Source organism: Coturnix japonica, chromosome 8, assembly GCF_054131305.1.
Source record: "Coturnix japonica strain WE chromosome 8, WE-NBRP24, whole genome shotgun sequence".
Classification (NCBI taxonomy): Eukaryota; Metazoa; Chordata; class Aves; order Galliformes; family Phasianidae; genus Coturnix; species Coturnix japonica.
The window spans coordinates 22,169,240-22,182,081 of NC_140670.1; the positions used below are offsets into that span (position 1 = coordinate 22,169,240).

General features: G+C 52.9%; 2 protein-coding genes across 7 annotated transcripts in view; one reads left to right on the plus strand and one right to left on the minus strand.

Annotated features, from left to right (window-relative positions):
* SUFU (SUFU negative regulator of hedgehog signaling) overlaps nucleotides 1-7,574 on the plus strand; it is an 81,149-nt gene extending 73,575 nt beyond the window's left edge. For 2 of the 3 annotated variants that reach the window (XM_015866980.3, XM_015866981.3), the window contains exon 12: nucleotides 1,144-7,574. In XM_015866980.3, coding sequence (XP_015722466.1) covers nucleotides 1,144-1,233 — 90 coding nt within the window. In that variant the 3' untranslated portion in view covers nucleotides 1,234-7,574. The remainder of the gene's footprint in view (nucleotides 1-1,143) is intronic. The other variant, XM_032445329.2, reaches the window with a different exon arrangement.
* Nucleotides 7,273-12,814, minus strand: LOC107315952 (uncharacterized). Of its 4 annotated transcripts, none has more exons than XM_032445330.2 (2): nucleotides 11,791-12,814; nucleotides 7,273-7,810 (listed from the first exon to the last, which is right to left on the minus strand). In XM_032445330.2, the coding sequence occupies exons 1-2, from the start codon at nucleotides 12,812-12,814 to the stop codon at nucleotides 7,521-7,523; spliced, it is 1,314 nt and encodes a 437-aa protein (XP_032301221.2). In that variant the 3' UTR covers nucleotides 7,273-7,520. The 4 variants fall into 4 exon arrangements, with proteins under 4 accessions (XP_032301221.2, XP_085410786.1, XP_032301222.2 ...); XM_085554660.1 differs by lacking the exon at nucleotides 7,273-7,810 and adding an exon at nucleotides 9,358-9,749; XM_032445331.2 differs by lacking the exon at nucleotides 7,273-7,810 and adding an exon at nucleotides 10,403-10,924.
* Between the last annotated feature and the right edge of the window lie 28 nt (nucleotides 12,815-12,842).

The following is a 12,842-nucleotide window of genomic DNA, read 5'->3' on the forward strand; positions in this document are numbered from 1 at the left end:
GTGAGAACAAAATTGTAGTGACACACAGGGAGAGCTTTCCTTGCTCCAGGATTGCACTTGTCAACCCACAGATGCCCCACAAGCTTCCCCTGCTAAACAGCAGATCTTTCGGTGCCTGCCCTTTGAACAAGAAGGCGATGGGAGGGCCTGGTCCATGTTAACCCTTGCATGGCTGTCAACACCAGGAAACTGCTAGTGTTTGTTCCACTCTATGATGGTTCAATGCTGCCCTGAACCTCCTGCACTTTCTGTGTGAATGCATGGGCTCTGGTCAAATGTGTTTCTCATGGGAGCTCCTTGGACTTCTGTCTCTAAGCAGTCGTGTTTGGGATCTGAGATGTTCAGGTGCCTTCCCAGCCTCAGGCTGGGTGTCCTGCAACAGCATTAGGACAAGTGGGACAGAAGACTTGCGTTGTTTGGGAAACATCCTCCAGAAACAATGATGTGTAAACCAGGCTGGGGCAAAAATCTCCATTCGCTGTGCTTTAATCAATGTTTGCAAAACAGCCCAAGCAGCTGAGTGCCTGTGCGAATATGAGGCATTGTGCAGGCACTGTGCAAAGCCTTTGTGCAGGGGGTCAGGCTGGAGCAGAACTGCTGCTCAGGCATGCTGACCTCCCAGCCAGGGCTCCCTCCCATGGATGGCCATTTGCAAACCCTGAGTTCTGCCCTCAGCAGGGCTCATGCACCACCCCCCTGCACAGGCAGGGCCTTGAGAGCTGCCAGAATGCTCCCTCTGAAGAAAACTGGGGCTCTGGAGAGGAGGTGGAGGGAAAGGGCCATAGCCAAGTGGAAGGGGAGAAAAAATGCACTTGTGCTGTGATTTTTCAGCGAGATCGGGGAGGGGAGATGGTGATGGGAGCAGAAACCCTCCGGAATCCATCTGATGAAATAAACAATGCTTGGGCTGAAATCTCATAACTTTACTTTGGCAGCTGAGGCACAGGCCACATTATCTAATGTCCACTGCTGTCCAAAACATACTGATGGGGAAATGTTTTCTTAGTGGCCTCTTGTTTTAAGTAATAATAATAACACGGGGCCGCCTGCCTTTGTACCCATTTTGTGTTTTGTTTTGTTTTTTCTTTCTGTGGATTAGATTGCGGTGATATACATTAACTGGTTCTCTGTATTGTCTTACAGTTTAAACTTCCAAAGGAGTACAGCTGGCCTGAAAAGAAACTGAAAGTCTCCATCTTGCCAGATGCTGTGTTCGACAACCCACTGCATTAGAGCTGAATTACACCCTTCTAACAACTGGGAGAGCCAAGTTACTGTCCATTACCCAGTGACTCACAGGATAATTAATGCAGTAAAAACTCTGCCTGCAAATAAAAGAGTTTGCTGCACAACCACTGCAAACAGAAGAGGAGCAACTCAGCACCAGCCCAGACCGAACTGAGCCCTTTCCTTTATCCTTCCCAAGGCTGAGCTCTCTGGGAACAGCCTGCGTATGTGTGAGTGCGAGTGAGAAATATTTAACTATGAAAATTAGTAGTAAGAATCCTTTCTCTCTCCTAGCTACAGAACTTCCCTCTGCCTTAGCCCAGGGTGTAGGCGCTCTGCACGCCTGTATTTACACATGCATTCTGCCAGGTGCAAGCCTATAATCCATGGATTAAATGTTCTTTACGTGACTCTGGAGTCCTTTTGTTAGCCAAACTTTTACTGACTGCAGAACTGTTCTTCCATGTGCTTTTTTTTTTTTTTTCTCTTCAGAAACAGAATGGTATTTCCCCTGTTTAAAGGAGGCCAAAAGCTCACATGCTTGAAGCTGAACAGATTTAAAGATGAACTTTCTAGTTCAGTCAAGAAAAACAAACCCAGATACTCCCTGCCCTCAAATTAGGCATGTTTTAAGTGTTGGTCTTGGTGCTATTAGCTATGGTATCGCTGCAAACAGAGGCAACTTTATTCTCATGCATCCTGTCCTTGTGCCTGAACCCCAGGGAAGGTCGCAACCTCTGGTTTTGCACAAGCAGGAGGAAGAAAGCTACCGGGGCGGGGGAGATCTCCTGTTTACAGTGTGTTTATCTTTAAAGAGATACTGTCAAGTATTTTTTCTTTGCTATTGTACAGAATTTGAGAAGCTAGAAAGAACCGTTTGTTCACAGGGCAACTTCAGCAGCTCTGCAGGATCCAGAGGGGAGGCTCAGCCTCTGTAAATCCAGCTATTCTTGTCGCAATGGGAGTTGTGCCCTATCGTAGCTCTGTTTTCCCCACCAGCCTTGCAGCGGTTGCTCTTGTTGCAGCTGGTGTCCCTCCTTTTTGGTGGATTTGGACTGAAAATCATCCAAAGCAGTTTGAAAAGGCCCTCTCCTCTGGATCCCTTTGGCCTCTCACCCAGAGCGAAACGTGGTGTGCAGAGGACACAGTCTGCTCGGTCATGTTGTGTTTCTGCATCGTGATGCTGGCCCATGTGTTTATGCTGAAGCAATCAACTGCGGGCTTCACCCCCTGCTGCTGCTGCAGGTTCTTCCTGATGCATATTCCCCCAACCTTTCTTTGTCCATTGTCTTTCAGTGGCAACTTTTCTCTCCTTGTCAGAGGAGGTGCAGCTTTCTCTTCCACCCCTTTCTGCCAACTTAGCTTGGCCGTTTCTTCTTCCCAAGTTGTGTGCAATTGCCAGTTGTCGTGTGATCTTAATGCAAGTATAACAATAGCGTTTAACACTTAACTCCCCTGATCAAACAGCAAAGTCCAGGGGGCCTCTTGGTACCCCAGGCTTGGATTTCTGTTTGTTTTTTTCTTCCTGGCACAGACTGCTTTGATGTTTTTTGCATATATTAGAGGCTGGTTAATGCTGGTCAAGAAGCAGAGCTAGGAGCCACAAAGCTTTCCTTGGACTTGCTACAGAATTCCTCTGTGGCCTCAGGCAAGTCACTCAATGTCTCTCTGTGCAGAGAGGGTGATTATTGACTAGAGGGCTGTAGGACCTACCGAAGCATGCCAGGGTTTGCAGGGGAGGGCGTGCTTTGTGTACAAAGTAGTATTTGTATTATTATAATTGTTGTTATATTATAATTTAAGGCAGGCCAAATGCAGGGTCCAACACTGCTCAGCAGAACCTTCCTTTCTGCAAAGCTACGAAAGCAATTTACATGTAAATGAGTTTGTCATTTTGTCTGAACTCAGCGGATCATCTTAAAATCCTGCTGTGAAAGAACAAACTTTCAGATATCTGCATGTGCCAGCCAGAGTGATTTCTGTGCTGTGGCAGACTGCATTCATCCATGGGATCTATTGGCCAGTTTTCATTGTCCTGGTTCACACTAAGCCTGCACAAGCCTTCTGCACTCAAGATTCATAACCAGGGGACACTGTGGGCTGGAGAACAACATGGAAATCTACCAGTCCAGCTTCAGAAACAGTATCACCAAGCGTCCTGTCCCAAGATAATGAACTAACAAACAGTTGTGGTGGTCAGAAAAAGGGCAGGGCGACAACTACAATATTGTCCCAAAGCCATCTACCAGCAGTAGCCCGTGGACTGCTCTGCTATGGGCTTGCTGAGGGTGCCTGCAGCAGCGCTGGGCCATCACCATGTGTTCTTCCTTCCTTCCAGATGCTAGCTCTCATTACATGGAGCTTAAAGTCCACATCTTAGTGGGGAAGGGGTTTTTGGAAGGTCAGTTGTTGCTCTTTTTGCAGAGATGAGCACAGGGCAGAGAGGAGTCCATCACACCCTCTGTGGGTCTGAGACATCTGCAAGGCTGAGGAGCTCCTGCCCTGTGACCTCTGGGAGCCTTTGCAGCAGGGCAGGTGGCTCCTCCAGGCTGCCTTGTGCTCCAGTTCTGTCTATGCGTATGTTGTCCCCACCATATTTACTCTCATCAGACGCTCTGGGTTGGGTTTTCATTGACTTCAGAGGGAGCACACTGAATGCATTTGAAAATCCACCCAGTATTCCTGAGTGTGTGTCGTTTTTTTTGTTCCATGTCATGTATTTATATATAGTTCTGTGTATTGAGTTATGAACAGGTGGCATGCCAGAAATCTCTATTTCTGTGACATTTTCTCAACAGATCTTTGCCAGTAGCCGGATAACAATTACGGGGAGGATTTCAGGGGAAGGAAGTGAAATCTTCCCTTCTAGCTAAGGGGGAAAATATTAGACAAACGTTAACTGCTAAAATAGAAAGCTGTCTTATTGTTAGACCAACTATAGGAGAGAAACTGGTGAAAGTCAACCCTTGAGCTCCAAGGTTGTGCTGCTGCCTCTCAACAGTTATGGAGAAAAAGAAAGTTGCGTGTTGTTTGGCGTTGTGAGGAGCTGCTCACCCACAGGACCTCCCCTCCCCTGAATCGCTTCAAGTCTGCAGCTGTGCCAAAGGCTTACTCATTGGCAAGTAAATGAGATCTCGAGTTTGGATATTTTCATCTTGGGGCGAGAGGACATGCCTGTGTGTGAAGGAACTGGGAAAGAAACCTTTGTATTTTAGTGAGCAAATAGTTTTAAAAAGGGAAATGCACCAGCATTAATAAATGCCATGCTATTTTCTAGCCCAAACCTGCTGAGGTGGTAGGTCTGCTGGTGCTGATTTTTCTTCTAGATTGTGTGAAAGGTCTGAAGCAGGATTATATGAAGCCAAAACCCATGAGGCGTCTGTTGTCTAGAGATAGTGATCTGGATATAAATGTCAGTTTAAAATAAGTGGGTACAGGTTTTCTCTCTCCTGGATGCAGTGAGGTAGGGGTATTTCCAAAGATGAAGAGCCTCGTGGCAGATCTGCAATGCCTTGAAAATGCAACACGTGACAGCAGTTCTGGAACAAGGGAAGTCCCAAAAGCCAGGACTACTTTCCTTCTCAACTTGTGATTAAAAACAGAAGAATTATTGTATAGTTTCAGCATGTGGGATGTGACCTGGGCAGAGCAGTCGGTCCTGTGGCTGGAATGACCTACAGTGATATTTTCAGTGGCTTAGTTAGGTGGTGCCTGCTGTGTATAATATCTTTGAGGATGGTGATATATTGGTTTGACTGTACGTAGATATGCCAGCAGTGATTTGAAGTGATATTCTGAAGCTCCTCACTTCAAATATTCAGTTGCTCTTGGATGACTTTTGAAATGACACCGTCGGGTCATCAAATGGTCTTTGAAGAAGTGGGGATTTTGTTTTTCATCTGCGACCAGTAGAAATATTTAGGAGGTGTAGCTTTAAAAAAAAATAGTTGAAAGCAGAGCTTGGCTTGGAGGGAACAGATTGCTGGGGAGAGGCTGCGTGCTGGAGTCAGGTTAGCAGCCCCCCTTGCACCCACAGCTGGGGCTTCTTTGAGCAGCGCAGTCCTTTGTGCCATCTCAGTGGGATGCAGGGAAGCCAAAAACCAAAGGGGATGGCACTGAGCTGCAATGGTCCCTGCAGACCAGTCCTCGTGTCCACACCACAACCTACCAAGGTCCTGCGTGGGGGTAAGGACCTGGCTGTGCACGTCCCACTGCACATTCACACCTTGGCCTATGCCCATTGCTGAGGGTGTGGGCTGTGAATGACTGTGTTAGCTCAGAGATGGGGAATGGCCGTGCAGCTGCTTCTGAATCATTTGGGTTTTTAATGAGCGTGGGGCAGGGAGTGGAGCTCTCGCTCCAGTGCCCCCCACGGGAGCCCCCAGCCTGGTCACTGGGCGAGCCTTATTGCTCACCCAGCACCCATTTGCTTCATCAAATGTCCCCCAGCTCCTCACCAAACCTCACTGAGATGCTTCACTGAGGACGTTGGGCCGGCTGTGTGCTTCTCAGGGCTGCTGGTTGGAGGATGTGTCTGCATGGGGACTTGGCTGCTTGTCTCTGTGTCTGCCCTGGTGCTCATCCCCTCCTAGGCAGGCGTCCAGAGTTTGTGGCCCACCTTGCAGGCTTGTCTGTGGCACCACAGCAGTGGGGAGACATTCAAGCTGGACAGGGCTCTGAGCACCTGATGGAGCTGTAGGAGTTGCTGTTCATTGCAGGGGAGTTGGACCAGATGGCCTTTAAGGGTCCTTTCCAACTCAAACGATCCTAAGATTCTGTGAGAACCTTCAGGCCTCATGAGCCCGCAGACCCATGTGCCCTATTTTCCCCTATCCTGGACACGGTGCTGCTGGGTGGAGTGCTGGGCTTCAGCTTGTGGGTGAGCTGGGGTCACTGCTGGCACCAGGGCAGCCCCCACTCTCAGCAGGCAATCCTGTGCAAGTGCCCTCCTTCAGATCCCATATTGTGCCTTAATTCTCCCTTCAAGCGACGCTGTGAGGGCAGATGAGCTGTCGAGCACCCGGGAATCCCTCTCAGTGCATCTGTCCCCATGGATAAAAGCAGGCTTGCCCAGAAGCCAGACTGCATCCAAAACAAGCTCTATATGCGCGTTTGCCAGTGGGGTTCACATCCTGAGATGTTAAAGCCGAATTTAGGTCTCTGGGACCAGTTTTTAACAAGCTCTGTAGCAACCTACTATTTTTGTACCATTTTTTTTTTCTCTGCTGTGCGGTGCCTGCTTGTCCTCCTTTTAAAAATAACAAAACAAAGCAAAACAAACCAGCTTGTGTTCCACACGAGTCCAACATTTCAAGCAGAGAAGAAGATGGCGCGGGCTGCAGGCCTGCCCCTAGGGCTCCCCTAAAGCTGTGGGCAAACCCCAGCACTGCTGATGGGCCCCATGGCCATGAAGGGAGCGCGGCCCCTCGTGGGCTCAGCGGCCTTGGGCTGAGCTGGGCACATGAGGCCTACTGCGGCCTACAAGCACCCGCTGCTGTTGTTTATACTCCAGCCGTAATGCTGCTTCTTCTGTCTTTTAATAAAAAAAGAGGAAGAGAGAGGAAAAGAAACGGCCTCTCAAAGCAGGAGGAAAATTCCCTGCGATTGTTGTGTTTTGCAAACACTGCTCTTTTCTCTCAGCCTGTCCCTCCTCTCCCCGGCGAAGCTGGAGATCAAAATGGCTCCTTTGTTCCCGTCCCTGGGGCCCAACCGCAACGAAAGAGCAGCTCCGGAAATAGTGCAGCACGCACAGCGGGGCTGGGGGTGGGAGGAACCGCACCGCCACCATGGGTCCTACATCAGCACGGTGTGTTTGGGTGGGTGCTGCAGCCCCCTGCCCGCTCTGCTCTCTGCGCTGCCCCCCGAGGTGGTGGGGGCTTCGTGCCTCACCCCGACCCCATAGGGGATTCCAGCCCTTCACCCTTGCTGGGCACAGCAGTGTTTCCCTGTAGCGGTGCATGGTGTGGGCCTTGCTGGTCCGTGAGGTGCTTTGCATTTCACAGTGTTTCTGCACAGCTTCCCGGGGGGACCCGGCGACACGTCGGGACCTTGGAGATGGCCTTTATTCCCCACCCCACCCCCTGCTTTCTTTTGGGTTTTTTTGTTGTTTTTTTGTTTTTTGTTTTTTGTGTTTTTGTTTTTGTTTTTTTTTAAATAAAAGACAAAACAGAAAGCTAAACTAGCAGAGGTTTTAAAATATTTTATATTAGTTTCTAATGTAAATTCTTACATGGTTATTTCAGTGCCGGGTACGTTTCGCCTGCACGTGACTTTTGTAATATTTTTGTGGATCACTAAACGTTTTTTCTCCTCCCGTGTATCCTAAGTGCATTAAAGGTATTTGCGTACTTCTCCGTGTCCTTCTCTGTGGGTGCTGGGATGAGATAGTGCTGCGCTAACGGTGCGATGAGTTCCCAGTAACACTGAACGGTTTTGCTGTCATCTTCTTTATGCTCCTCCGTAATAAATTCCTTTAAGGCCAGAGAGGGGAAGGGTGGAAGCTGAATGTGGGGGAGGGAAGGGATGTGCAAGGAGCTGGGTGGGTTTTGTTGCTGTTCATCCAGGGACATTGTCTTGGCCATGCCTGCGTCAGATAGAAGCAATGAGCGAATGGCTGCGGCCGGTTCCCTTGCCCTAAACCCCATGTGCCATCTGCCTCAAAGTGCTGCCCAGCAAGGACAGCACTGGGAACCTCCCCTCTGGCACCCAGTTAATCATTGCAATGCATCAAGGCTGCGTGGGAGATAAGCAGAGCAGCGGGGGAGCTCTGGACCCCACAGCACCGGGATCAGAGAGAACCTGCACTGTCCCTTTGCAAGGCACATCCCAACCAGTGCCGTGCATGGCCCTGGGGTGCTGCTCCTGCCTGCAGCCCTGGCCCGGCCCCGTGCCCCGCCGCACTGTGCTGCCCAGCCTAAAGCACCTTCAGGCGGTGAATTTAATTAAGGTTTGTGAAAAGCGGTGTCTGGGAGCCCCTCCTGGATCTGCGGCTCTGAACTTCATTAGGAGCGGTTTGTTGCTAATAACGCCGGCAGCTCCTCTAATTAATAATGGAAGGGCTGTGAGCAGATGCCAAGCCAAGAGAGGGAAGGGATTTGTTTGTTTATTTCTCTCTCTCTTTTTTCCCTCCTTCCACAGTGTGCAGAGAGGGCTGGGGCTGTTTCCCATCCCAAAAGTGAATGGCAGCACCGGGGACCTGGACAGGCAGGAGGATGCAGAACAGGGAATGGGGTCCCCATGGCAGGGGGCTCATGGTCGCAGTGCTGCTCCCTGCCCACCCCATTTCCCCATAGAGCCGATAGGGGTTCAGGCTCAGGGGCTGCGATGGGGCCTCCTGCAGGCTGCAGCCTGACAGCATTGCGAGGTGTCGGGAGCACCACCAGCGGTGGGAATCCCATCATTGCCTTAAAAGGAGATTTCAGAGACTCTTATTTGAAATTGTTTCCTTGTTATTCAGCTTATTGAGAGTTTTATTGCATTATTTGCAACATGACGTGCGGGGCTGTAGATGCGCTACCCGCAGAATTGACGGCTATGGCCGAGGATGTTTCCATGGGTTTGGGGGCCAGAGGGACCACTAAATCATCCCATCTGACCTCCTGTATGCGGAATTTCACCCAGTTCCTTGCATCGGGCCCAACAACTTGTGTTTTTGATTCAGGCACGCGTTCCAGCAAGACATCCTGTCTTCATTTGGTGACTTCAAGCGATGAAGAATCCACCACTCACTTCCCCTCATTGTTTGTCCTAGTGGTAAAAACACACGAGGAACAAAACCCCACTGCCGACTTATTCTGGATTTGGATGTATCTGGCTCACACCAAAGCAGGGTCGTTCCATCCCTTTTCATCATCACAGAGTGACAAGGATGAGGGGACACCACGGCGCCCACATCGCCCTGGGCTGCCCACGTGTAGATGTGCAGCTGAGCAGCAGTGAAGCCCGGCACCATGTTGGTTTTACCACTGATGGGCAGCTCAAGAGTTAACCAACTTCCCCCAGATGTGACCAACATGTCAAGACACGAGAAGTACGTGGTGTGGATGTTTATAAGTACATCGACAGAAGGCATTCATAAAAGGTTATAAACCGTGGTAATAAGCAACCCATCAACTTGTTTGGACTCTAACACTTGATTAACCATTTATTAAAACACGCAGTAATCATTTATAAGCCGTAAGTGGGACCAAATGCAGTGTATGACTCTCTTTGTGTTCATGGATGCCTCCGCAGTTCCCTTTATGCTGTACTGCTGCCCAAGGCGCTCCATCCCCACCGTGCCCTCTGTGTAAGAGCTCCCAGGCATCCCTGTCCCCATCATGCACAGGATGGGACCCTAGGAATGGTGGCAGCAGGGGACCCAGTTTGGGGACTGGAGCTGTAGGTGAGGAACAGAGTCCTGACCCAGTGATGCAGTGATGGAACTCAGGCACCACAACAGCTTCTCAAAGGACCCTCCTCGTTTTTTGCCTCCCGCTGCCCTCGGAGCAGCCATGTTTTCCTTCTCAGTGTCCTAACGAGACCTAAACCCATAATTGCTCCCATTACACAACCGGGATTGACATTTTATTAGCAATGCTTCCTGACCCAATTTACGCTGATACCGTCGTGCACTTCCCATGTCTGTGGGCAAACAAAACCCTTTGGCTTTCTAGCACTGCAGATGTACGGGCTGCGGGCGAGCACCTGCCCCTTTCCTGCCTCAGTTTCCCTGCACCAAGCAGGACCATGGGTTTGCAGGGCTGCAGATGCTGCCTGCAGCCCTAGGAACAACACATAGCTGTTCAAAGGCAGCTCAGTGGCAGCCCGGCGGGGGGCTTTTTAGCATGCGTGTGGTGCCGGGTCATTTGGCTGTAGCCTGCTTTAATTGCACGGAGCATGCAGAAAGGGAAAAAGGAAGGATGAGAATTGCTCGGGAGCAAAGATTGCAGAGGGTTTGGGTGAGACTGTGCCCTGCTCCTGCTGCCATGCCATCCCTTGTGCTGTAGACATGGAGGTGTACAGGGAGGGATGATGGGGCCACGGTCCTGACCAACCCATGTCAGCCCCAGGGACGTGGCACAGCCACCAGGGAACGCAGAACTCAAATGAGCAGAGAGCTCCGATCTGGGGGCAGTGAGGAGGAGTCCGGCCTGGCCACCCGCCTCCCTTGCTCCCAGAAAAGAGGGAAAGAAAATCGTTCTGTCTTTTTTTATTGTTTGTTTGGGTTTTTTGTTGTTGTTGTTGGGTTGGTTTTTTTTTTCCTCTCTTTTTGGGTTTTTTTCTTTTTTCTTTTTGGAGGTTTGTGGTTTTGACGCAGTTTCCTGAAAATCCTGCCTCATCCTGCCAGGGGCTGAGCCATTCACATCATCCCAGGCCTCCGAGGTGGGGGAGAGCAGAGAAAGGCAGCGACAGAGAGAAAAAAGCCTTTGCCAAACTGGCCTGACCAGAATGTGACACAAGAGCAGGAAATGAGTCACTCTGCAGGGCAGCTGCTCCAGGCATTTCCATAGAAAGAAACCCCACCAGGCAGGGGAGCCGTGCTGCCCCATTCCCAGCAACACCAGGCATGGATAGGGCGGCGAGCATCACCCTGATCACATCCAGCAGTGTGATGGCTGCCCCGCATCTGGGGGGAGGTGGTTCAACACCTGGGGCCGCTGGGATCTGAGGGCTCCAGGCAGCTCCATGGCTGTAGTTAGGAAGTCCTGCTCTATCCCTGCCAACCAATTTGAAGTCATTTGTGACCTCCTGACCGGTGGGAAATGGGTTAACAGCAGCCACGTGCTTTATTCCCCACGCATTTGGGGCCGGACGCAGCACAGCCCGCACAACAGCTGCAGAACCATTTGGTGAGAGCTGTTGGGGGGCAGCTGGCTGCAGAGGGACCCCACGGGACAAATGGCCACTGCTGGCATTGGGAACACCTGGCCCCAACCTGACACAGTGCTGGGACCCCTCTCTGGAGCCCTACTACCCACGCAGCAGGGCACATGTGCCAGCTGGGCCCTGGTCTGCATTGATTGCTGCTGGGGATGTCCTGCACGTCACCAGGGGTGGGACTGGGGGTCTCTGAGATGAGGGTGGTGCTGAGGATGTGCAGCTTGGTGCAAAGCAACAGGGGCAGCCTTCACTATGGGAGAACAAAAGGCCCCAGTGAGCTGCCCTTCCTTTAGGCAGCTGTTGCCCACACCTGCATCTCCGTGTGTATCTCTATCTGCATCTGTATCCCCATCTCCATGTTATCTCCAACCCCATGTCATTCCCATTCCATTCCCATCTCATCATCGTCATCACCCCCACCCAAATCCCATTTCCATCTCCATCTCAACCCAAACACCATTCCCATGCCCACCTCTATTCCATCCCATCTGCATCCCCATCCCAGCACCATCCCCACTTGCCTCCCGTTCTCCATTCCCTTCTCACCTCCTTCCCCACTCCCATCTCATTCCCGTCTCCACCCGATTCCCACCTCATTCCCAACCGAATACCCATTCCCGTGTCCACCTCCATCCCAACGCACCACGCCGACCCAATCCTCACCTCTGTTCCCACCCCCACCCACCCTCTCTCCCCGCACACCGCTCGTGGCCCCGCAGCTCCATCGCCGCTTTAAGGCAGCACCGCCCGCCGTCGGGGCGGACCGCGGTGACGCGTGTCGGGCCGTGCCGTATCTGGCCGTTCCGTGCCGTGCCGGCTCGCAGCGCAGCGCAGCGCGGGGCGGCTCCGAGGCGGTGGCGGCAGCGCCCGTCGGCCCCACCGGCAACTTAGCGGCTGCGGCTCCGGGGCGGGACGCGCCCGCCTCCCCCCGCCCCCGGTCGCTGTCTCCCCGCGGCCGCCGCCCCCATGGCCGCCCCTCCGGGCCCCCAGCGCCGGGGCTGAGCCGGCTCCGAGGCGCCGCCCCGCTCTCTCCCCCCGCCCCAACCCCGCAGCTCCCGGGGATCCGCTCCCCCCCCTCCTCCCCCCGCCGGCCGCGGCCGCCTCCCGGGGGCGGCGGGAGGAAGGCCGGGCGTGGGGCCGCCGGGCAGCGCAAGATGGCAGGAGGCGGCGGGGGCGGCCGCGGGGGGCTGTGCTGAGCTGTGCTGTGCTGAGCTGTGCTGAGCTGAGCTGTACCGAGCTGTACCGAGCTGTGCCGTGCTGATCTGTGCCGAGCGGCCCCGACGGGACGCGGGGACACGGGGCCGGAGCCCGCAGCCCCCAGCGGGGCGGGGGCAGGGAGCGGCGGCGAGGCGACGTTCTTCCGACGGGAGGGGGCGGGGGGGGGTCGGCCTCTTTTTTTTTTTTTTCCCTTTTTTTCCCCTCGTTTCCCTGCGCTGCGCTCCGCTCTCCAATAGGGCAGCGCAAAATGGCTGAGGGCTGACTCGCCCGGAACCGCACGCTCCGGCCCCGCTCCGCTCCGCGCAGCCCCCGGCCCCGCCGCGACCCCCGCCCGCTCTGCGCATTGTTCCGGGGCGGGGGGCGGTGGGGGGAGCAGGGCGGCCCCTCCGGGCTCGGTTATTTTTTTGTCGCCCCTCTCCGGAGAGGACGCGGCCCCCCCGTGAGAACCCGGCAGGTTGATTCGGGGCTCTCCCCTCCCTCCCTTTACGAAACCCATTTTCTTTTTCATTCCTATTTATGAACGGAGGCAGCGCCTG